The sequence below is a fragment of the Diabrotica undecimpunctata genome, chromosome 5, assembly GCF_040954645.1.
Source record: "Diabrotica undecimpunctata isolate CICGRU chromosome 5, icDiaUnde3, whole genome shotgun sequence".
Taxonomy (NCBI): domain Eukaryota; kingdom Metazoa; phylum Arthropoda; class Insecta; order Coleoptera; family Chrysomelidae; genus Diabrotica; species Diabrotica undecimpunctata.
The window spans coordinates 160,818,130-160,844,132 of NC_092807.1; the positions used below are offsets into that span (position 1 = coordinate 160,818,130).

At 32.9% G+C, this 26,003-nt stretch overlaps 2 protein-coding genes across 9 annotated transcripts in view; one reads left to right on the forward strand and one right to left on the reverse strand.

Annotated features, from left to right (window-relative positions):
- The window catches only part of LOC140442048 (uncharacterized), a 43,992-nt gene extending 31,600 nt beyond the window's left edge, over positions 1–12,392 (reverse strand). The window contains exon 1 of the mRNA XM_072533103.1: positions 12,286–12,392. The gene's annotated coding sequence lies outside the window, so the exon portion shown is untranslated. The remainder of the gene's footprint in view (positions 1–12,285) is intronic.
- Mctp (multiple C2 domain and transmembrane region protein) overlaps positions 1–26,003 on the forward strand; it is a 204,383-nt gene that overhangs the window by 135,633 nt on the left and 42,747 nt on the right. For all 8 annotated transcript variants that reach the window (XM_072533100.1, XM_072533099.1, XM_072533095.1 and 5 more), the window contains 2 exons: positions 2,404–2,573; positions 12,301–12,465. In XM_072533100.1, the coding sequence (XP_072389201.1) occupies positions 2,404–2,573; positions 12,301–12,465 (335 nt within the window). The remainder of the gene's footprint in view (positions 1–2,403; positions 2,574–12,300; positions 12,466–26,003) is intronic.

Here is a 26,003-nt window from a genome sequence, read left to right on the forward strand (position 1 = left end):
TCAAAAGCCAAAAAGAGTTTAACGCTTGTGTTGGTGAATCTTTCGTAACAAACTGAAGCAGGTTGGTCGTGTAGAAAAGCAAGATGTAGCTTTATGGCTTTCAAGATATCCGGTTCCCTTAATCTTGCTAGACGATATCGACTGTTCGAGTTATTGGTTAATCTAGCTTTTGGTGGGGTCAAAGGATCCAGATTTATCGATGGTTCCGAAGTATTCTTCTTAATAAAGTTAATAGGAGAATGGAAAGTATTCTTAGATTTGCAATAGATTTCGATGTGCTGCATGTCTGTGACTATTTTTGTGTTTTACGCTTCATTTTTGTTGTTGCTTAAAATGGTAATTATTGGATTTTCCAAGCTAACGGGGCTTCTGGTATTCTTCGGAGTCATATTTGATTCAGATGAAATCCTTGCTCGGTATTAGACATGTTATGCCTGACAACATATTACCGCAAATGGTGTGAGTAAAAAATAAAATGGATACAGAGACAGAAATACATGATCTAAAAAAGAACTAAGAAATAAGTAATTCTTCGACGCATACAAAAAAATATAAACGGAGATGCACCCAAATTATCTCTAAATATGAAATAAAAAACAGATTTTTGGTTAGTACAACAAACAATAAACAATAAAAAACAAACTTTTTTAACAGATTTTTCGAGAAAAGGTCAATGGGAATAGAAGACCAAGAAGAAGACGTATTTCCTAGCTGCTAAATTTACAGGAATGGTATAACAGGACTCCGCTCAGCGACAAAGTCAAGATAAAGGTCCCGTCATTTCGGAAGGCATCTAATTTGCGTATTACGAGGCATGTCGAAATTGTATAAGAATCGCCTTTGAAGTTGGTGATTGGTTATTGAAATTTTAACTAAATGACAGTGGCGCGCACTATTTAGTTGATACAGCTAAAACATGTTATACTAAATAAAGGCGATTTTTAGTTTTTAATAATTTTGAACATATAGCCAACATTTGAAAAATTATCAGTAAGATATTTGATAGGACAAAAACAATAATACCTTCGTAATACGTTTTACCTGAACAAACAAATTATTTTTATTGTACAAAATAATTATTAAGTTCTGAATATTGATAAGTTTAACACAATTGATTTTTAAAATAGCAATTAATTGTCAAGCGTATTTTCCAAAATATCAAATACCAATACAATACCAAAATATTAAAGAGTGAGGATAATTATATGCCAATGAATGGTTCCAATTACATGTACCTAGAACTTCTACCTTATTTAATTATTTTCTTGGAAGGCTTTTAGTGATATAATAAAGTCATGTAAACATAAACATTCCTGTCTTTGGGAAATGCCTAATTTCATGGATCTACTTGATTTAAGGCTGGGTAGGACGAAAGACGATCTTTAAATATATATTAACGATATAATAAAGACTACCGTCAATATTGCTGTCCTAAAATATATGCACATCTAAATTTGTAAATGAAAACTATAAAGATATAAAATTAACTTCATATACATACTCTTTAAAAATTCATATAACTAATGTGAATGTTTCAAAGAAGAACAACAAATTAGGGGCAGAGGGCCGACAAACATGAAAGGCAATAGTAAACGCGGCAAATACTCACGAAGAGTTGTAACGCCATTGATAATGATGATGATGACGATGATAATTCAAAATGATTGGTATGTTGCAGGAATAATTCTTCAAATTTTAAACAGACAACATAAAGAAACAAAAAAGTACATTGAGAAGTAACTCAAAGCGATAGTAGAAAATTAAAAAATAAATAAATAAGTTTTTATAACTTTTCATATTTTCAAAATAATTATACATATTAAATATTATTTGACGACCCTGCTCTTTAATAACGCTACGTTTTTTTCCGTCCATTTTCAGCAAGATTGTTTGAAAAGAAAATTATCTAATATTTAACACACACAACTTGTTCTCAGCTGCACTGCTGCGCTACTGAGTATTGAAATGATTTACTGCTAAGGCGTGGCTTAGGTAGAAATTTCAAATTTTGATCTCTGCCAAGTGCGATAATATGCAAGTTAGACGCCTTCCGAAATGACGGGACCTTTACTATGATTATCGCCAACATGTAGGTTGATAGGCACTATAAGAAAAGAATGATTGGTGATTTTACTCGAAATATTGAAAATTCTAACTTTGCTCGTATTTAATTTTTAATAGTTTTAAACCGGCACAAAACTTACAAACGACATGGACATACAGCAAATGTACTAAGATATTTATGTTATGATACGTTCTGAAATTAACAAAGATTTTTAATAATTTTATTAAAATGAATCATATATCATTATTTAAAAACTTTACGAAATTTACCGTATTATGCTGTATTATATTGTGTCTCCAAATATACAATAAAATTAAACATATTTCTCTCTTTTGCAGGTTTGAGCGATCCTTACGTAAAATTCAAAAGTGGTGGAAGATTAGTGTATAAATCCAGAACTGTGTATAGAGATTTAAACCCTATTTGGGACGAAAGCTTTACGGTGCCTATAGAAGATCCTTTTGTTCCTATTGGAATAAAGGTTTTCGATTATGATTGGGGCCTGCAGGTAAGTAGATTTTTAATCAAAGTATTTTATTTTCCTACTAATAAAACGAGACCATTTCTTGTACGGCGATTACTTAATAAGAAAAAAGATATAAAATGGAGCAAAAAGACTTTGAAAAGAATACACAAAATTATTCACAGACAGTAAGTTTAGACTAAGTAAGAATACGGAAAGACATAAGAGAAAAGAAGAGACAAATATAGTAACAAAACATATGAGATTCGAAAGAACTACTGCAGCTACGCAACGAGCTCTACCGTAGCACTCATTAAAAACTACTATACAGTCCCCTCTACGTATAAATAATGTTATTGTTTGAAACGCTTAAACGTAAGTACAAGTCTATGGAATAGAGACTACAAGCTCTAGAAAGATTTGACAAAGGAGAATCAGGACAAAGTATTTGCAGAGATTTAAACGTGGACAAAATTACAATCAACGACTGAGGGCGCAATAGAAAAACTATTGAAGGCTTTTGTAAGTACACAGATTGAAAGTGAAAAAGTTCTGCAAAAGCATTGCACACTGAGAAAAGCAAACCACGAATTGGTGGAAGATGCTCTGTGGTTGTGGTTCGTTCAAGATCAAAGACGAGGAACCCCGTTAAGTGGATCAATCCTAAAAGAAAATTCTATGATCTTGCACTTAAAGCTTCAACTAGAAGAGGCGTTCTCGACTAGTGAGGGATGGCTCTCCCGATGGAAAAAGAAACACGGGGTCCATTTTATTGGAGTTTGTGGCAAGAATTTGTCAGCAGACGCAACAGCTGTAAAAAATTTTCTGTAAAATTTTTAAAAATCATTGGTGACCAAAACTTGAGTCCAGAGTAAATCTATAATATCGACAAAACTGGGTTAAATTTTAGACTTCTGCCCAGAAAAACCTTTGCTACTATACAAGAAACATCTGCGGCAGGATTTAAAGTCAGCAAAGAGAGGATAACGGTCGCCTTGTGTTCAAATGTCTTGCGGACCGACAAGATACCCCTATTTGTCATTGGCACAGCAACAAAACCGAGAGCGTTTAATAACATAAACATGGAAACTCTACCAATGTATTACTGGTAGCATAAATCAGCATGGATGGACACAAATTTGTTCGTGGAATGGTTTGTATGCGAATTTGTTTCGAAAGTGACCATTTGACAAAATTAAATCTGCCCATCAAAGCACTTCTACTGCTTGACAACGCGCCTACTCACCAGCAAGGTCTTTAATGTAACCATGAAAAAGAAATTAAACTACTGTTCCTGCCACCCAATGTAACCAGTCTTCAATAGGCAATAAACCAAGGGGTCATTGAGTGCTTCAAGAGAAAGTATCGCCGAAAACTGCTTTCTGAAGTTCTTTCCAAACTTCAGGCTGATGACAACTTAGACCTCTTAAAAGTGCTAAATTCAGTTAATATAAAGGATGTTGTTTACATGTCGGTCAAAGCATACGACGAAATACCACCGTCGATGTTTGTAAAGTCTTGGAAAAAACTTTGGCCAAATATAGAAGATAAAATTGACCAAGCAAACACATTAGCAGATGAGCTAAACAACATACTTCTTAACAAACCTGATAACAATGCAGCTCTATTGCACGACCTTCAGCAACTACCGAACTGTGGTCCCATTGTTGAAGAAGATGTTTTGGAGTGGATCAACTTTGAAAAGGAGCTACACAAAGAGGTTTTGAACTACGACGAAATCGCCGAGTGTGTCATTCGCCAAGAAAATGAAAAGGATAACGACACAGATGCTGCTAAAAATAAAGAGGAAGATGAAGAAAATAAAATGTGCCACGCTGAAGGCAAAGCAGCTTTGCAACTGGCAGCTACCTACGTCGAACAGCACAAAGAAGCAACTGCCATCGATGTAAGGATTATTAACAAGTGGCGTGACTTTGCACTATATCCATACAAACATCAAATAAAGATTTTTTTAGAATAGCATCGGTTAGTTCGACCACTTTTAAGTTCGGCCTAGGATCCGGTCCCGAGGTGGCCGAACTTGCGGGAGTCTACTATAACACTTTTTTGAACCACATTTGGTTTTGCACGAGCATTTTTTGTATCCTTGACCACCACATAGAGATGAAGTCGAAGTAATCTCACGAAGAGCTTTTTCAAGAACTAAAACTTTTTCAGTAACAATAAGGGGAGTCGGACATACACTGAACTGATTTTGTGTAAATGACTGTGGTATTGTGCCTTTTTCTGTCTCGATTTTGTAATACATGTTATCTTCAATTGTCATCAGCTCGTCCTCTATCAACATCGAGGACAGGTAATCTAACAGTATCACCAATTTTCGCAGCCGGTAATAACTTATTGGAATTTAGTTTCATTTTTTTTGCTGGTTGAAGCAAACCATCTTTTGCTTGAAATCTATTTTCGAAATAGATTTCTTTTGGCAACATATTAGGCACTTTAAATCATTTTTATTATTTTCGTTAATTTCAGCACAACAGTCTCTATCATTTAAAAAATTTAACATTCTTGTTCTTTCACTGTTGTCAACCCTTTTTGTGGAAATAATTTTATCAAGATTCTCGTAAAACCGATCTTTAAACTCATTGGACATATTGAGTACTTAAATTTTCACTTTCAAATAACAATACTTTTTGCTCAAATGCCATTTGATTACGCATCAAAACAATGTGGATCTTAAGAAGACACTTGAAGAAGATTAGCCGGTTAATATTCGATTGAAGGCTATAGATCGTTTAGCTTTGGATATTAACCAACTAGAATGGTGAATATTGATATTAACTGGTTAATATTGAGATTAACCTGATTTCGGATGTTAATCGTAACATATACATTTACAGAGATGGATCTAAAAGTGAAACAAGTGTGGGTTTTATATTTGTTATACCGGCCGTCGAATAAGTGGGGAAGTACCGTATTTCAAATACATGTATAATTTTTGTAACAGAAGCTTTAGCAATAAATAGAGAGCTTGATTGGTATGAAAAAAACTCAATTGGGAGAGCTGTACTTCTATCTGACTCCAAATCACTTTTGCAAGCACTTATTAGAACCCCAATTAATCACTTTAAAAACGATATAATACTTAAAATGAAATTTAAGCTATGGTCTTTAATGCAGAAACAAAAAAATATCAAATTTGTTTGGGTTAAGGGACATGCAGGTATTACTGGCAATGAAGAAGTAGATATGGCAGCCAAAAGTACCTGTGACACTCGAATAGAAGCAACGAGTGAAAGTGAAAATAATAATTTCTTGTCACTAATAAAGAAAGATGCCAGGAATCAATGGGAAACTTTGTACAAAAGTATTACTAATGCTCAGAACAGTCACTATTATTCAATTGATTCAACTCTGCTCAATAGCATTCCTCACCTAACCTTTTATTCTTCGAAATCATATGCTTCCATTATTACTAGAAATAAAATTCATCCTTTGCTACACTCACAAAAGCCCCTTATGTGAGTGTAGCAGCACTTTTGAGGGAGACAAATCGCATATTTTTTGGATGTACAGTTATATTCAAAAAAAAGGGTACAAGTATTAGAAAGAGAAGTTAACGTCATCCTATTTGTGTAAAACCGGCTGGGATTTTTGAAGGTTATCAAATGTCATACATAAGTGATCAAAAATGCAACTCATAGACGTCAAAGACGTTTAATTTGATAGAGGTTTAACGTTACGTACAATAAAAAATTAATATTCCTCGTCATTTAAGTGAGATTGAAAAGGCTCAAATAATTACGAAAATGGAAGAAGGATGGTCAATTCGTGCGCTAGCAAATTTCTATAATAGAAATTTGAAAACAATCTTCAGAATTAAGCAACGATGGGTCCAACAACAATCATTAAAAAGAAAAGTTGGTTCAGGGCGTTCCAAAGTATCCACTTCTCAACGAGAGGCTGCTTTAGTTCAATTCTTAAGAGATAATCCATTTGCGACGTCGAAGGATTCAAGGATTCATACGGGATTTCCTGGTGCCCAACCTACTGTAAGCAGAAGGATCAATGAATCTGAATTAAAAAACCGACCAGCTGCTAAAAAACCATTAGTAACTGTTGAACATCGACAAGCAAGAGTAATATTTGCACTAAACTATATTTACCGCAACCCACAATTTTGGAACAACGTAATTTTTACTGATGAAAAGACTTTTCAGTCGACCTATAACGGTCAAATCCGTGTTTATTGTCCAGCCAATACTAGGTTTGAAGAACGATATATTCACTCTCATAATAAATCTGGATGTTTTTCTATAAATGTATGGGGTTGGATTAGTATACATGGACCTGGTGTTTGTTGGCAATTAGAGGGAAGATTTACTGCCGAAAATTACATTAACGTTTTGGAACACGTAATGCTCCCTTCTATTGAGCAATTGTATCCTTATAATACTTTTATATATCAACAAGATAATTGTTCAGTCCACACTGTCCATGCCGTAAGGAATTGGTTTCAAACGCAAAACCTGGAAGTATTGCCATGGCCTGCGCACAGTCCAGATATAAATCCAATTGAAAACATTTGGGGCATAATTGTTAAAAAAATATATAAAAGAAATTTTATGCCACAAAATTCAGATCAATTGTGGGATACAATCTTAGAGTGCTGGGAAGATCTTGATCCAAATATGATATCTAATATAATTCAAAGTATGCCAAATAGACTAAATAAAGTTATAGAAGCAGACGGTTCTATCACCAAATACTAAATTCTATTTTGTAATAGTCATTAAAATTATTCTTTATATAATTGTTGAATAAATGGTTTCGTCTAATTAATGCTCAACGCCAATGATTTATATTTTTAATAACCTGTGACATTTGATAACCTCCAAAATACCCAGCAGGTTTTACACAAATAGGATGACGTTAACTTCTCTTTCTAATACTTGTACCCTTTTTTTGAATATAACTGTACCAAACACATGAGATTATCCAAAGAGTTATTATTCAAATTGTACAAACTACACATTGCAGTAGTGGAGTCTAGTTCCAGAAGGAATTTGATGTTATGGGAGAATTTACGGGCCGAATTGAATACAACAGCATTTTTTCCAAACCAAATCAAGGCGGTCCAAAAAATTGGCTGCAAATGTCTGGTAAGAAATTCATCAAATGAAAATTTATGCCCAGTTAAATTAGTTTTGACATTAATGGAAAAAAGAGGACCAAAGGTTTTATCAAACAGACTCTTTCTTACCGTTCACCTCAACTATAAGGATGGATCTTGATTCAAAAACTGTCCACTTGGAATCAACACCGTATGTGGGCAAAAATGTCAGCTAAAAAATTGGAATAGACACAAAAAAAAAACAGAAAATAACAAACCATTCTCATCGATCTTCAGCTGTGTCAGATTTATTCAAGCAAGTTGTTTCTGAACAGGAGTTAATTAAATTAAGGGGTTACTCAAATGAAAGCTCTCTAAAACCATATCTGCACTGGATTCCAGTCAACACCAGAAGTTGATTGAAAATCTCAGAACAACAAATGAAGCTGGACCTTTGAGTTCCCAAATGCTAAAGGGCAATAATACACAAAATTATGCTTTGGTAGAAAAGAATGGGCAAACTACTATAGCTTATAATATTTGTATATTTACTATTGTTAGCAAATAAATAAAAATTATGTTTCGTTAATCTTCTTCTTCTTTGTCAACCATTTTCCATCCACTCCTGAATGTAGGTCTCTCCCAATTGCTTCCATCTTTCTCTATCTTGCGCCAATCTAATCCACTGTTTGCCTGCCACTGTTCTTATGTCATCTACCCATCTTTTTTAAGGTCTTCCCGTGCTTCTTGTTGTCGTCCTTGGTCTCCATTCTAGAATTCTCCGTGTCCACCTGTTGTCATTATATCGGGCTACGTGACCTGCCCAGCGCCATTTCGTTTTTGCAATTTCTTCCACAATATCCCTAATCTTCGTTCTACGTCTTATCTTGGTGTTTCTAATCTTGTCTCTTAGTGATATTCCAAGCATGATTCGTTCCATTGCTCTTTGCGTTGTTTCTAATTTTTTAGCAGATTTTTTGGTAAGGGCTACTGTCTCCAAGCCGTAAGTACAAACTGGTAGTATGCATGTGTTATACACCTTTTTCTTTAAGTTTACAGGAATGGAGGTGTTTTTCAAGATATATGCTAATTTGCCGAAAGCGCCCCATGCCAGTTGTGTTCTTCTTTTAATTTCAGCATCTTGATTTGGTTTTCCTAGTTTGATAACATGACCTAGATATACATAATGTTCAACATTTTCTATGGTATGATTTTGTATTGTTATATTTGTCTGGTCTCGGCTCAGTATTTTTGTTTTGCTGTAGTTCATTTTTAAGCCTACCGCTCCTGAAACTGCATTTAATTGTTGTAACATATCATTTAGTTCTTGGATATTATCGGCTATTAAAACTATGTCATCTGCGAATCGCAAGTGGTTTAAGTATGATCCGTCGACGTTGATACCCTTATTGTTCCATTCTAGTTTCTTAAAAATGTCTTCTAGAGCAAGGGTAAATAGTTTGGGAGAGATGGTGTCTCCTTGTCTTACTCCCCGTTGTAGTCTTATGGGATTAGTTTTTGTGCTTTCGGCCAGCTTTATCTGCATGGTGGCATTTTCATATATGTTTTTAATTATGTTAGTGTATCTTGAATCTATACGTGCATTTTCTAGAGATTCAAGGACTGCCCATAATTCGATGGAATCGAATGCTTTATGGAAATCGACGAACGCCATATGAATTGGAACATTATACTCGGTGCATTTTTCTATCAGTGTTCTTACGGTGTGCTAGTGGTCTATGGTACTAAAATGTTTTCTGAATCCAGCCTGCTCGATAGGTTGATAGAAATCGAGCTTATGTGTTAGGCGGTTGGTTATGATTTTAGTTAGTAATTTATACAGATGTGAGAGCAAGGATATTGGTCGGTAATTCTCGATGTTTGCTTTGTCTCCTTTCTTGAATAGTAAAATGACTTTGGAGTTGTACCATTCTTGAGGAATCTTTCCTTCATCAATTACTTTATTAAATGTATGGTGCATTAATTGTCTCGTGAAATAGTCTTGTTGAATATCATTCGAGAAAAAAGTATTTACCGCAAAATTTTCTCCTGGTTTTATTCAAGTTTGTTGCCTTTTGGCAATTTTCGCTTATGAAATTTTGACAAAATCACTCGACTGACGTCTCTTGATTTAACTGTCAAAATTTAATTCACGAAAATTGCCAGGCAACAAACTTTCATTCAAGTCGAAAATGTTAACGGTAAAATTTTCTCTTATGATGGTATATACAAAAATATGCTTATGTACTTTATTTTGACGATTTGATTTTTAAATCGGAAGCCATTTCCAAAATATTTCGTTTTGTATTTTAGGTTATATTAAAATTTTTAAAAAATTATTTTAAAAACAACATTTTATCTAAAAAACGAAATATCAAAATAAACTATTTATATTGTTTAAATTACTGTAAAATACTGTAAAATATTTGTTAAGTTGCTTTTTGTTTTCAAAATATAAGTACCTGAAAAAGTACTGTATTATAAATTAGAATGCCGTAAACTATTATTTCAACATCTATAATATTTTTTGAGTACTTATAATAATAGTATAACATTATATTATATTTAAACAAATTAAAGTTTCTTTCAATACAATGCTAAAACAATGATTTATTGATAAGACTAATGACCCTTGTCCATTGCCATCTTTTTTAAAGATTAAGTTATTGTTCTCGACAGTTTGAATAATTTAGAGGCAATTAAGTCTTTTGTGAACTTCTAGTAATACGGTTTTTAAATCGTTGTAATATATACGTCGTTAATAGAAAGGAAATACATACAAAAAAAGTAATTTTAAATATTAAACCGGCATATTCCAATATTCGAACACTTTTTTTCTAGATTAAATATAAATGCGTTTCTTATGATTATAAATAGTTGTGATTTAAATGCAAACACTTTAGGAATAATTAATATATATGAAGACTACAGGGAAAAAACCAGATATATCAAAATTTCATAAAACCGAGAAAAACGCATATTTAACTTTGAAGACCATAATGTGTCTTACATTGAAACGTATAATAAAACTCGGGAGTCAAAATTGCTTCATAAAAACACATGAACGGCATTGCACTGTTTTTATTCAGAAAAATGTGTTACACTCTTTAAAAATCCAGGAAATTCTTGTCAACCGCAATTTGTCCATTGAAAGAACCAGCTTACTCATCTGAAACAGAAAATTGTCAATGCTTTCAATAATGAAAATAGGTTTCATTTTGATTAGTATTTCTATTGTGAATGATAGGTAATAATAAATACAGCCAAACCTGTCAATAACGGTCACTAAAAATGACAGAACTATTGGCCGATATAAAAAGGTGGCCGCTAATACCAGGTTTTGTAGTCCACAAATTTTGGTTTGGGGAATTTTGAAACTAGCCGGCTAGTACAAGTGGCTGGTTTTGACAGGTGGCCGTTAACACAGGTTTTACTGTAACATGGCTCGTTAAAGATCCCTACCTCTGGTTGGAACACCAGGGCATTCGTCAAAATTTTCCGTTGATAGAAGCGTGCTCCGGGGGTCGGTGATTAGTTTTAATCGCAGAAGTAGATCGACGCCGACGTTAAATAAAGAAATAAAAAAAGAGTAATTATAATAATAATAATTTACCTGTTACGACTAATTATAAGGTAAGACGGAGAAAAAGTCCACACAGAATCTCATAAGGCTCATTAAATCGCTGTGCTTGGCTTTTGAAATTGCGAGGGATCCTGAAACAACATACAGGGAATAATATTATAATTGTTTGTGGTACCTTATACCTTACCTGAGTAGGCTGGTAATGGTAATTCAAATTCTCCATTTTTCAACTTCGTAGTTGTTAAGGTCATTCGTTTCTTCAACATGCTTGAAAAGAATGGTCCATGGTAAGAAGATCGATGATTTATAAGTCGACTGTGCTCTGATGTGGCAACAACCTCTTTCAAAACCTGAGTTTTGAAAGGGCATTTTGGAACATACTTTTTGTCCAAAAATGATTTCCGGTCCAAAACTATTTTTCGTGTTACTTTCACGACGATGAATGGAGACGGCTTTACGCGGGACCCCTTGATCATGTCTCTAAACTCTTTTGGTACTTCAAAAGGCATTTTTTAGATTCCACAGTCCAACATTCTTATCACACTCTAAGTATGGGATATGTAATTTTTATTTCACGAAGGCAATGGATTTTGTTGTTTACGATATAATGTATGAATCGGAATATTGTGAAATTAATGTGTGAATAATGCGAACTTTTTATACCTGCCTGTTTATATTTTTACAAGAAACAAAACGAGTCTTTCTATTACGTTATGTTATATCAATGCATAAATGTCTTGTTGAACATTTAATCATTCAGAAAAATAATTATATTTGATATTCACAAATGTTTGTTCTTACAAAAAAATTTTCTATTATTGAAACACGCATTGTTTAATAATAATTATTTTTAAATCAATCCAACGCTATCTACTGTGAAACTTGTGACATATCTGGTTCTTTCACTGGACGCATGGACAAAGCTGGTTTTTTCCCAGTACCCCAAAACTTTGAAGTGTAATTACTCATGGCAAGACTACTTTTTGCCCTGTACTATAGCTCTAAAATGTGCTTCTCCGCGTGTTCTATACCATAGAATAGAAATCTGAAATTTGAAAAAAATTGACATGTCTGGTTTTTTCCCTGTAGTCTTCATATACCTTTTTTGCTTAAAGGACGATTTTATGGGATCAGCTACTTTGGATCTCACCACATTGGAATTGGCGAAAACAGCAGAGTTATCCCTATCTTTGCAGGATCCATCAAGACCGGACGCTTCGTTGGGAGAAATCATTTTGGCTGTGACGCTTCATCCTAAAACTCAAGAGGATAAAGAACAGGTAAGCCTTTAATTAAATAGTCAAAAAATATATTTTATTTTTTTAATGGGTTATAGGTGTTATGTTTAGTTCATTCTTTATGAGCTTTTCTCTAATTGGATATTATTACCGCACCATTCGTAAATTTAATGTATCTGGTTGTATTACGAATATATTTTAAAGTTAATGGAGTATGAACGATTATCCTTGATATTCTACCAACGATGTGTACTGTAATTGCCAATTATCTATGTATGCCTTTAATGTACATGTCTTCTCTTCTGGTCATTCTAAGGAATGGCTAAAAAAGGTTCAAACGAAGACTTACTTACTTACAAGACCTTGTTGAAGAACTGCAAATCTTCTGTGACTCTACCGGAGGCTTCTGAAAAAATAAAAACTTTACTATTTTTTAATTTATTCATTTTGTAGTAAAGATGTTTCAAAACCTCGTGGACCTCGTAAATACTCATGCCCGAAAAAATAAATGGGCCCTAAAAACATTTACCATTTTAATTTCATAGGAAATTATGTCGAGTATTTTCAATAAACATGACATATCTTAAACATTTGAGTTAGTCATCGCATTTTTATTTTATCTCACATTGAAAGGTGTAATAAAAAACGGGTGTGGCAGTTAGGTGGGACTGCCGGTGGAAGTTACACTTCTATACACGCATTCGCCGTTACAAATTTATTTGGGAGTCAATCTGCACAATCATTACATATGTAATTCTATAGGTAAGACATAGCAGAAAGAGAAACAGAATATTTTGATGAAAATGTATATTTTTATTTTCATATATGTATGAAAGAAGTTGAATGCAAAATTTTTTTTACGCATACTCTGCAGTAAAATTCATTGTTTATTTTGTTATTAATATAATAATACAATACAAATTAAACTGCAATATTCATAAGTATTTAAAAATGACAATAATATACATAAAAAAAATACACTACAATACAGTGCAACATAATTCCATATAATAATACAATACAAATTAAAATGCAATATCCATAAGTATTTAAAAATGACAATATTGTAATATTATTAATAAAAAAGTCCTCCCCGACTGGGAATCGAACCTCGGTCTCCCGCGTGACAGGCGGGGATACTGACTACTATACTACCGAGGACATGACACCAAGATATTTCAAAATTGACAGTTCTCGATCATACAGAAATTTATTGAGATTATTATTTTGAAATACAAAAGACTAATATAATTATGAACATTTAATAAATAATACAAAACGTATCACATAAATAATAATATTAATAAATATTTTATTATATGTATAATATTATATGTATATATATCTTTATATAATATATATAATATTAAATCAAACCCATGTAACCTGTGGCACAAATACAAGGATAGTATGTCAGAAGATATTTTACATCAAAGTCGTGTCATTTCCAGAAATCACGATATTGAGATGAATGAGGAGATACATAATCGTGCTTTACTCTTGATCGAAGATATGTGTTACCTCATGTGCGGTAATTTATTAATCAGGTTAGGAATGCCAGCGCCAAATCGTGAAATAAATGACGCATTTAATCGAGAATTGGAACGGGAACGTGAATATGATCACCAGGAATTAGATTTAGTAGTTCAAAGGAATGTACCCCTGTTAAATTTCCAACAAAAGGAAGTTTATGATACTTTAATGAAGGCAATCGCTGATGAAAATGGCGGTTTATATTTCCTAGATGCCCCTGGTGGAACTGGCAAGACATTCCTTATGTCATTAGTTTTAGCAACTGTTCGGGCGAGATCCAACATAGCGGTTGCAGTTGCTTCTTCTAGAATAGCAGCCACATTGTTAGAAGGATGCCGTACGGCTCATTCAGCATTCAAATTACCGTTAAATCTTCAAACTATTGAAGAACCAACGTGTAATATTGCAAAACACTCAGCAATGGCCAAAGTTTTAGCGGCATCGAAAATCATCATCTGGGACGAATGCACAATGGCGCATAAGCGTGCATTAGAAGCACTTAACCGAACATTAAAAGATTTACGCAATGACTCGAGATGTTTTGGAGGAGCAATGATTTTACTGTCTGGCGATTTCCGCCAAATACTGCCAGTAATTCCAAGATCTACGGCTGCCGATGAAATAAACGCTTGATTCAAATCGTCAAATCTATGGCGCTATGTGAAGAAACTGCAGCTGACAATAAACATGAGAGTTACATTGCTTAATGATACATCTGCTGAAGATTTCTCGGAGCAATTGCTGACTATCGGTAATGGTCAAGTACCTGTCGATGAATCGAGCGGATTAATATCATTTCCAAATAATTTCTGTAATTTTGTCTCATCAAAAGACGAAATTATCAACAATGTATTTCCAAATATTATTTCTAACTACAAAAATAATGAATGGTTGAGTGAGCGAGCAATTTTAGCGGCTAAGAATAAAGATGTAGATGACCTGAACTACATAATTCAAAATAAGATCATTGGAACAATGCATTCATTCAAATCTATTGACTGCGTCACAAATGAAGATGAAGCCACCAACTATCCAATTAAATTTTTAAACTCTTTGGACGTGCCTGGCTTACCACCGCACAATTTACGCCTAAAGGTTGGCTCCGTAGTAATCATGCTTCGAAACATAAACCAACCAAAACTGTGCAACGGTACGCGTTTGGTGGTTAGTAAATTGATGAACAATGTAATTTACGCTACGATAATGATAGGAAAATTAAAAGGTGAGGAAGTTCTCATTCCGAGGATCCCGATGATCCCAACCGATATGCCGTTTGAATTTAAAAGACTTCAATTTCCGATACGTCTTGCATTTTCCATGACCATCAACAAATCACAAGGCTAATCCTTAAAAGTTTGTGGTTTAAATCTAGAACATTCATGTTTTTCCCATGGTCAATTATACGTGGCATGTTCACGGGTCGGAAGACCATCTGCGTTGTTTGTTTTTGCGCCTGATAATAAAACAAAAAATGTCGTGTATCACAAGGTACTTAAGTGAAGAGCAACCTGTGTACTAAAATACAGAAATAATAATGAATGATTAATGTAGTTATTTAATTTTTTTTTGTATTTTTTCCAATAAAAAAAAAACACAATCTGCTTATTTATTGCCATTAAGGCGGAACAAAGTTGGCTTATAAATAAACCTTTTAAGAACTGAAAAAAATCTAGAGGACAAATAAATAAATAACAAATCAATGTATGATAGAAAAATAATAGGATTTTGGTTTTAAATTCAGCAAAATATGTCGCCACAAGAGGTCGCTCATACAAAAAGTGGTCCCAATTTATTTAACATCTTTGTATAAATCCATTTTTAGGTTGTGATAAGGGCCCCAAACAACTAAAAACAATGTTTTTAAATTAAATAAGCCCAAACTAAAGTATAAGAAACTGATAGAACAAGGTTTGGTGAATTCAAAAATAATTGTATGTTTTTGAGCCTTCAATCATCATTTTTCGATTTTTTTTTTCAATTATAAAATATTAAAAACGATTGTTCACGAAAAAAAAAAATAAAAATATTGAAGCTATTTCACTAACGCAAAAACTAGTTCGTCTCTATCTCGGTACAATAACGCACTGAAGAGAACTGCATGTATTTCGCGATGCATAATTTCGTTGTTTCGTTCGTAGATCGACGTTACTAAATGATTACGTCAGGTCCACGACATTATAAATTATCTCTAAACAACAAAATTCATAATCTGAAAGAAATAAATATCATTTACTGTAAGAGGACATTCCTATTTGGAGTGTCACAAAAATGTAGGATTGTGGAATTTGAAGAGCCCCTTTGAGGTCCCGGAAGAGATTGAAGAAGTCATTAGGCATTCCCGGTCCAAACCATCGCCGTTTGTTATAGTAAGTGTGTCACAAATCATGGTACTGGATTGGAAATCATTTTTAAATACAATATATTTACAAAAATGACCATTTAGAACTCAGAGTTTGAAGGAAATAGTGGCATCATCTGATCATAGCCGCCTTATCTGCCACCGTTCAACATACAATGGACCAGTACTATCGGGATTATTACAAAAACGCTTTGAGCAAAACTCAGCTTTAAGATGTGGAGAATTTTTGCTGCCTGTTCCGGTATACGATGGTAAGTTATAAGAAACTTTTAAATAAAAATGAAATTTATTTATTTTTTTAAATTTTTACTACAGATCCTTTACCAATTCCAAAGGCTAAGTTTAATGACCTAATGAGTCTTATGCGGTTTTGTAGTCCAAAAGCAGTGACATTTTTCCAGAACCGGAACATGTCTAACAGTAAGTTTAAATTTTTTGTATGTTGATAAATAAATAAACATTGAAAAATACATAAATTTTTTTTAGTTCAAAAATAAAAACGGCTGGTTTTTTTTTTGTTTTAGGTGACATTGCTGTTTTTATTTCTGCAAAATCGTGAGTGATGCAGATTTTTTTTGCAATAAAGCCGACTTTAGCTTTTGTAAACCAAAAAACTATAGTTAAAATACTTTATAATAATTTTAACTTCTATTTTATGTAAAGTACTATTTATAATCCCTTTTTTTTAATTTACTTAGTTGTGAAAATCAATAACATCTGTTTTTTTCCCTGTACCCTTCATATGTGCTTTTGTCCACTCGGGTGGTAAGTCATGTTCTTTATAGAATAATGCGAAAGCATACGCCAGTAATGCCCTTGTGGGTTGCGTTTTAATAATTCATTCGTTATACCTTGTGGTCCACATGCTTTTCAATTTTTTAGATTTCGTATTGCATCTTAGAATTTCTGTACTGTTATTTTATCGTATTTCATCGTATGTTGTTGTAATAGTATTCGTGAATTGCAGACTTGTTTCAGTCAGAAGTTGTGAGTAATGTTCGATCTAAGATCTTTCTTTTAATAAGTCTATTCTACTCACTTCTTTTCTGTTTGTTCTCTGGTTTTTTACCATTTTCATGCTTGTTTTGATTTTGTTGAACCTATTTATTTGTTGAGTTCTTTGCGTTTACTTTCCAGAAAATATTTTTTGCTTTAGTTACTAGATTGTTTACTTCTCTGTTTGATCTTGCGTATATTTGTCTATCATCTGGGTCATTTGTTTGCAGCCACTTCTGATATCCTTATTTCTTGTTGTGTAAGAGTACAATGGAGTATCCTTTTTGTTCCCTTGGATTGTGCCGAGTGCTTCATAAGCTACTTCATTGACTTTATTTATTATCTCTTGGTAGGTATTCTGAGCTGAATAGTAGATAAGGTTTGTTAATTTTTGGCTAAGCCGTAACTTATATAAAAATAATGTTGAGTCGTTTTGTAGTGCATCAATATTTGGGTTGATTTATTTACAGTGGTTTTGATTGTGCTGGTAGACGAGGTATTATAATACTTGTTTAAATTCAAATATGGTTGTGTGAACTAATCAAAACATTTGTCCTCCCTGTATTCCTACGATCCCTATAAGTACCGCCATCGGGTGGAATGCGTCCCGTTAACACACAAGAGCACCAGTCGTTAAGAGGAAAAGACGTAACCCGGCAAGTGAACCCATGCACGCATATTGAATTGGTTTTGTTGTTGTTTCGTAAAGTAGTGCAAACCATGGTACTTAGACCCAGCGGTAAGTTTTTACCTAGTTTTACCTAAACCTATAAATTATCTTTAATTGTTTATTGCAACCATTTAAATTTTGATAATTATTTGCACCTATAAGTAAAATTGCATTTATCTCGCCAGAGTTATCGAAGGAATAGTTCGTGTTAATTTAATTACTAATAATTCGTAATAGTACATTTGTTTGTTAATTCCCCACAACACTGGAATAATGAAAAAAAAAAACGATTTTTTATAACGTCATATTAAATTCAACTTAATTTTGAAAATAATCATTTTTAACATTCTGTATGTCTATTTGCAATCATCTAATAAACTGTGACAGGGGATATAATATTATAATGTATTATTGTTTGGCCCTTTATTTGAAAACATATGGATCTATATTTGTTTTAAAGCTATGCGAGTAACAGCAGATTACGCTAAATAATAAGTTAAAGGGTATCGATTATCTGGTTTGTGGGCATCAAATTTTGTTTGTAACTCATTCATAAATTATTTAGCGAGCAAGTAACAGTTATACTGAGAAAATTATATGGCATGAAAGGGTGGTTATTGTACATGCAATTTACTATAAGCATTTCAGATTTTTCAGAATTCCCTTTGTAATTTCATTGTTTATTTTCATTACAAAGGGTAAATGTATACATTTGTTTGACGTATGTTATTGATTTTTTATTCATATTTTAAACATAAAATTTTTTATTTATAAAGTATCATTAGAAAAGGTTTCTACGGTTTTTAGCAACTGATTTAGGTTGTTCAAACAGAACAGTTAATTATTAAGCATCGTCACTAGACTATTGTAATTTTTAATGCTAAAAACTAATTGATTGGTGTTCAGAAGCAGAGATAGATGGTTCATCACCAGACAAAACCATAGTGTACTCAACGAGTTAGCTTGGAAATGGCCCCTAATTATTGAGATATAACAGTTTCAATATTTTTTTACCAGGTATTTGGAGGTGAATTTTAGTTTTCCAACCCGACAATATTTGCTTCGATTTGCTGAATATTTGCTAAGGTTGGTTCAATATTTAAGCGGGGCAGGCGGTCGACTCGCATTTTGCGCAATTCCCTTTAGCGGAATACTCTAGAACCAAAGCTTAGTGTACAGAAAAATTTAAGAAACCAGAAATGCGCATAAACCGGTTTTTAAGCAAGCAAAACTGCGCGTCTTAATGGGAAAACCTAGGCATGGTAGACATCCCAATAAGATCATCCAAGACTATATCGACAATACAGTGTCGAACTGTTGGTTGACATCAGGAAATATGTTTTCCGAAGCATTGATTTCTACTTGCCATTCAAGATCAGGTTATTTCAACCAAAACTTACCTGAAATATATTATCAAAGACCCTTAGATCCAACGTCATACCTTAGTAAAAAAATAACGCAATAACTCAGTAAGAAAGCTGTATTGAGACACTGTGTTGACAGATCAACTAGTAGCACCTAATGGACCGGATCTTATACTACTTAATAAACGAACAAGACAATACCGTGTGGCGATATCTAACAACAATAATCTGCGAGTTATATATAATAAGAAAATCATTCATTACCGAGATCTTGGGATAAAAATAAGAAGACAATGCAGAATGGAAAGAACCCAGATAATACCGTTTATTCTCTCTACTACTAAAGTCATTCTGAAGAATCTTTTTGGGGACATAAACTATCTAGGTCTTAATGACCATTCCTAAGACCATGTAGAAAGCTCAACATCTAGATCACTTTCTACAGGTACCCTCAGAGGGACGCAGGGGCACTCGTCTGTAATCGACAGGGCACAATTACAGCTAAACAAAAGAGTTAACTGGTGCAATAGATGGAGGGTTACCTTAAACCCATCCAAAACTCAAGGTCATCTATTTACCTTGTCACCTAATCACCTAATCAGGTCACCTTACATCGTAGTAGATGAAGGGAACCGGATAACTCTCCTAGGAGAAAGACTGGATTACATCCCTTCGGTGTCCCACTTTGGAGTCCAATTTAGCAAGACTCTCAATTGGGATACTGATCTCCAATTGACAGTAGATAGAGTTATGAAGAGAGTTAATATCCAGATATCTAAACCTTGATTCTTCTTTATTATTTTCCAATCAATTTCGATTTTACATCGTAGTGGGTATTTAGATGTCGTCATACATTTGTTTTTTCTGCTGATATTATCATATTGTATTTCTCGGCGATTAAAAGTGCTATATGGGAAAAAGAGATAGTCTGGAGCATTGAAGCGAGGTGGAGAGATTCCTCTTTCACACGAAATAATACACCTCGCTCCAATGAATTGTTACACCCGAACGTAATTCCAAAGGTTAAACATGTCTCACAGCCTGATTTCAACGATTTTTTGTGCAGGTCTTAAAAGAATCTTAAATATGTATTGTAATAATAATGTACTCATATTTTTATTCTATATAGCAAAAAGAAATCCTAATGCTACTTTTGATTTAGCACTGGCTATCTACTGTGAAAGTTATACGAGAGTTTATTAAAAAAAAATACGAGACATAATGTTTAGTTTATGTTTTGCTAACTGGATATGTTAAAACAAAACAAAACAAAAGTGTGTGTATAGGTGTGTGTGTGTGTATGTGTGTGTGTGGAGAGAGAGATAGCATTAGACAAAGAATCTTTTTGCCACAGAGAATTGAGAGAACAATTAGAATATTATATATAAATTTGTCAGAATAAGATAACAGATTGCTGATGTTCACTGGTAGGCTAATATTGAGATCAAATAAACCTAAATATAGGCTTCGAGTCTGTTCCCTATGATTAAGACAATCGAAAAATAAGTGGTTTATATCTCCGATAGACTTATTATTACACGGATAGAAGGGAGTCTTTCCAGATGCTCTGGAAAGAGGCCATGTTTAAGTTTTAGCCGGGTTATCAACGAGGAATATACTTTATTATAGTTAAAATTAAAATGGGGAATATTTTTTGATAAGCATGGATGAATAAAAAAGTTATGGTTTCTTGAATTCTTCTGAACCTCTTTATATTTTGACATACATCTTTACCTGCCAATACTCCTGATAATAGAAAAAAGATCTTTAAAGTAGTAAACGTTTGTAATTTCGGATATTTCAGATGTATTTTTTGCCATACTATCCACTAATTCGTTTCCAATTACTCAATTGTGTCCTTTAACCCAGAGTAAATAAAGTAACTGTTTTTTTTTTTGTGAATTTTAGTTCATGTAATAATTTTTTGATATCGAGTATAATGGAGTTTTAAAAACTATCTAATGGATGACTACGAATAGATTGTAATACTGCCTGAGAATTTGATACTATTACGATGTTCTCGCAATAATTAGTGACACACCAAGTTAGTGCTTTCTATAGCAGCACCCTCGACTGTAAAAATAGAACAACATTCAGGAATTCGATATTTCTCAACCTAATTGCTATTTGAAACAAAAAATGCGGAACCAGAACTTTCAACAGTTATTGATCCATCTGCATAAATTATTGTTAAATCTTTCCTTAATTTGCTTAGTATGGAATTAAATTTTAGATTAGTTAAAATTGGCAAGTCTGAATAAGAGGACAATATAATGGTTGGTTTGTCTATCAAAACTTCAAGGTCTTGTTCGTAAAAAGGAAATTTTGGTAGCTGTAATATTAAGATTAAAATGAATTCGTATCAATAAGAGATTCTGCAAGAGGAGGAGAATTTTTTATTCTCCAGTAAGAACATTTGCCTACGTATGTGTAAAGGTGGTTCTTGGGCTTCTGCTAGAACTGCTTGGTTTGGTGAAGACATCATAGCTCCTAGACAAATTTTTATTAAAAACAAAATTTTAAACGAAGATTGTGAAAAGTATAAATTGCTTAGACTTAAGGACTTTTTGTTGTTCTTCTAATTATTTGTTTTGTGCTTTATTATATATTTTGTTCTTTTATCCTTTTGATCATTTATACTACTATTAGCATAGAAATACAAGGATGTAATAATTAACAAGTAGTTTAAATTAAAAAACAATATAATACAGTATACTCCCTCTATAACGAACACTGTTATTACGAGTTTTCGCTTATAACGAGGTATATTAGATGTCCCGTGAAATTTCTATTGAACTATAACCCTCTATAGCGAGGTAAATTTGGTTATAACGAGATAAAATAAGATTGAAAAACGTGTTTTTAAGTTTTGGCCCGGCCATAGCTATAAATAAATCCCCTTTTTAACTGCGCCGCCCGCAATAGAATTCTTACAATTTATGATTCACAAGTGTCATTGTAGGGGGTTGACTATTCACACCTAATAAGGTCCTAATAGACAAGATGTGGGAAGTGTTTTAAAGGTTGTCAGAAACTTTATCCAAAAAAAAAACGCAAATGAAGAAGCATAAAACTGTTTCACATCTTTAGAAAATATGATAGATAGAATACTGGACAATTTAAAGCAGTCAAAAATGACTTCTTCCAATTGCAAACGCAGTAGTTTATGTTATTCTTGAAAATACGTTTTATACAGACTTAGAGAATACAGATTTTTTTTAACGTAGATCATTGACAATAAAAGTAAACAACTCTTTTTTGTTTTAATGTATTTCATTGACAACAAAAGTAAACAACTTTTTTTCAAAAACGCCATTCAAACCATATTTATTAGCATCTTATATTGCTCCGAATGGCTTCACTATACAAAGTTAATGTTTTAGAAAACTACATATTCATATGTATGCACTTTATTATATTTGTTGGATATAACGAGATCCACTTATAACGAGGTAATTAGTCTGCCATTTCAGTTCTCGTTATAGAGGGAGTCTACTGTATTTATATGGTCTAGATGCCAAGGCTTTAGTTTACCGGTTTTATATCTACTCATGACACACTTCCCGTTGGTATTGATTTTCGGGGTAATTTGTCAGTTGATCGCCTTTGCATAATTTAATTTATTGACATATCCTACGGGATAGCTGCATCCGATGTGAAATTTTGGTATATCAAATGTATTGAATTATTTAGAACAAATAAAATAAACTATTGATTTCAGCGTTCTTATTGAGAATATGATATTTTACTAAACACAAAATTAGTAAAGTAGCACTTTATATTGGAAATGATACTTTACTTAATAGTAACTAAACTGTTTAGTTCATAATCAATTTAAATTTGAACATTAAATAAATTAAAAGTCCACTGTAAGTGTAAATTTCAGTTCCCTCTAGAAGTTTACAGAGAAAGAATGAATTTTATAAAATAATATGATAAATTATATTTCTTATATTTCTTTAAAAGGTTTCTTTGGCAAAAGATACAGTTAAGTCTTTATTTGAACAGATCGAACCTTTAATAAAATTTCATAACAAAGAGGTAATTTCATTAAGATATAATACAATTTGTCATCACATTAACATTAGTGGATAAAAATCATTAAAAATCAAACTAACCAAATTGATGTTCCAATGTATATAGAGAAAATACTCAATCAGCCCATATTTTTAGGGGAGAAGCTGTTATAACAGTCCAACAGTTTTGTTTAATATTAATATTTTTTGACTTCTGGAAAATACACATATTAGTAGCTGCTTATATTGGTAGGTATATCGGGGCAACAGCTTCAAGAATTAAAAATATATCAAACAAATGATGAAATGGTCCAAGTTCAAGAAGAGTTTTATGTCATTCTATGATTAATGAGATGCATAGCTGCAGTTATTTGCACTTTAATACAAATTGATTCTTATGGGGGTGCAAATGCAGAAATATTTCGTTCAGAAAAAGAAATTTTGTATTACATGTCCAAAAACTCAGTGACTAGTTTAAATATTAAAAAAAATATTATTGCAAAATGTTTGGGTTCTGTACATGATCAAACAAAATTTAGTAATAGTGGCACAAAAAAATTTTTAATAGTCTTTGACCAATGAGCTCGTCGACTGCATCCCTTGATCTTATTCTGCACTTCTATTAGCCAATTGATTAGGAAAATCCACAATATTTACAATTAGACCTAACAGTCAGGATATAAACATGAATTTTTCATGTTTTTTTTACTTTTAAAAACATTTTGAAAATAAAAATTGTAAACTGTAACGCCACCTACGTCACACTTTCTCTCTCTTACACATATCGTGCATTCACCAAAAATGTACTTCCCTCTCTAACACACGCAATTCCCTATACTTGTAGTCAGACGAACCTTACTCATCTACTATGATTATAAACGTTTATCGTTTCTAGAACGATTTCCGAAGTGGAAATTGAAACGTCAATAAAATTAATTTAACCTTTTTTTGTGGCTTATTCCCATTTAAATACTAATTGGTATTTCCATATCTCCCCAAGATGTAATAGGTAAAACTTTGGGAAACTCTAAGAGAATTAAAGTTTAAGTTGGCAAAACGTGATAAAAAAAGCAACTCTTATTTATACTGAGGAAATTGTTGGAGACGGAGATACATCAGAACCATTTTTAAATTACGTGCAGAAGGTAAACCAATATTTTATTTAGTCGACAGTGGGCAAAATGTGGTCCGTCACAAACGTTTAATTTTCACGACTTAATTTTTTGGAAGGATCAAAGGCTTCTTCCAGTGAAGGACGACGCCTAATAATAAACATATTGAAAGTAATAACGGGTTTTTACAAGGTCTTCTTCTTCTTGCAGTACCGTCTCCTATCGGAGGTTGGCTACCATCACAGCAATCTTCACTTTGTTGGCTGCAGCTCTGAACAACTGTATTGAACTGCACCCATACCACTCCCTTAAATTTCGCAACCAGGAAATCCTCCTACGTCCCACATTTCTCTTTCCCGAGATTTTTCCTTGGATTATGAGTCTAAGCAGAGAGTACTTTTCTCCTCTCATTATGTGGCCCAGATATTCCAGTTTTTTCGTTTGTATGGTTTTTATGACTTCGCATTCCTTCCCCATCTTTAGCAAAACATCTTGATTTGTTACTCTTTCTGTCCATGGTATTTTCCACATTCTTCTGTAACACCACATCTCGAATGCATCAATGTTTTTGATGTTTATCTTTTTCAGTGTCCAGGCTTCCATGCCGTACAGCAGAACGGAGAAAACATAGCACCTTAACATTCTCGTTCTTAAGTTTATATTTATGTCCCGGCTGCATAGGAACTTTTTCATTTTGGCAAACGATTGTCGCTATCTCTATTCGCCTCTTGATTTCTCTTGTCTGGTCATTAGTATCGATGAAGCAAACCGCTAAATATTTGTAGGACGTAACTCTTTCAACTGGCTGATTATTTATGGTTAAATTCACATTGGTGTATAGCTTCTTTGTTACAATCATGAATTTAGTCTTTTTGATGTTCAGTTTTAGACCATATTTTTTGGTATGGGTGTTTATGTTTTCCATCAAAAACTGTAAATTTGCTAGGTTATCTGTTACTATTAGCGTGTCATCAGCGTATCGTATATTGTTAATTAGCTCTCCGTTAATGTTCATATCAATGTTTTGCTCTAGGAGCAAAACATTGGTATGGTACCTTTTACAAGGTAATTCTTTAATATTTTATTTTAAAAACCCGGGAAATACTATGAAAATATTAATAGTGATGTTTTTGAAGAACATTTTCAGCAGATAATAGAACTATTACCAAAAGGTTCGGTTGTAGTAATGGATAACACTAGTTATCATTCCCGTCAAAGTGAAAATCTTTGACAGAAAAATTAGTTTTTCAGAAAAATCTGTAAACATTGAATTGCTACGTGTAAAAAAATAAGCTTCCAGCAAAAACACATGTCATACTATTGTTATTGTGCGTCTTTTTCTCTAGCACTGCCCACTAAACCCTATTGAACTGATGTGGAAAAAAGTTAAACTATATAATAAAAGGCATTTTTTCAAAATTTTCTTTCGCTTTAAAACCAAATTTTTTTAAAATAAGCATATTGAACCGGTTAAACTTACATAGATCATATAAAAAAACATATATAGCCATAAATATACATATAGACTTA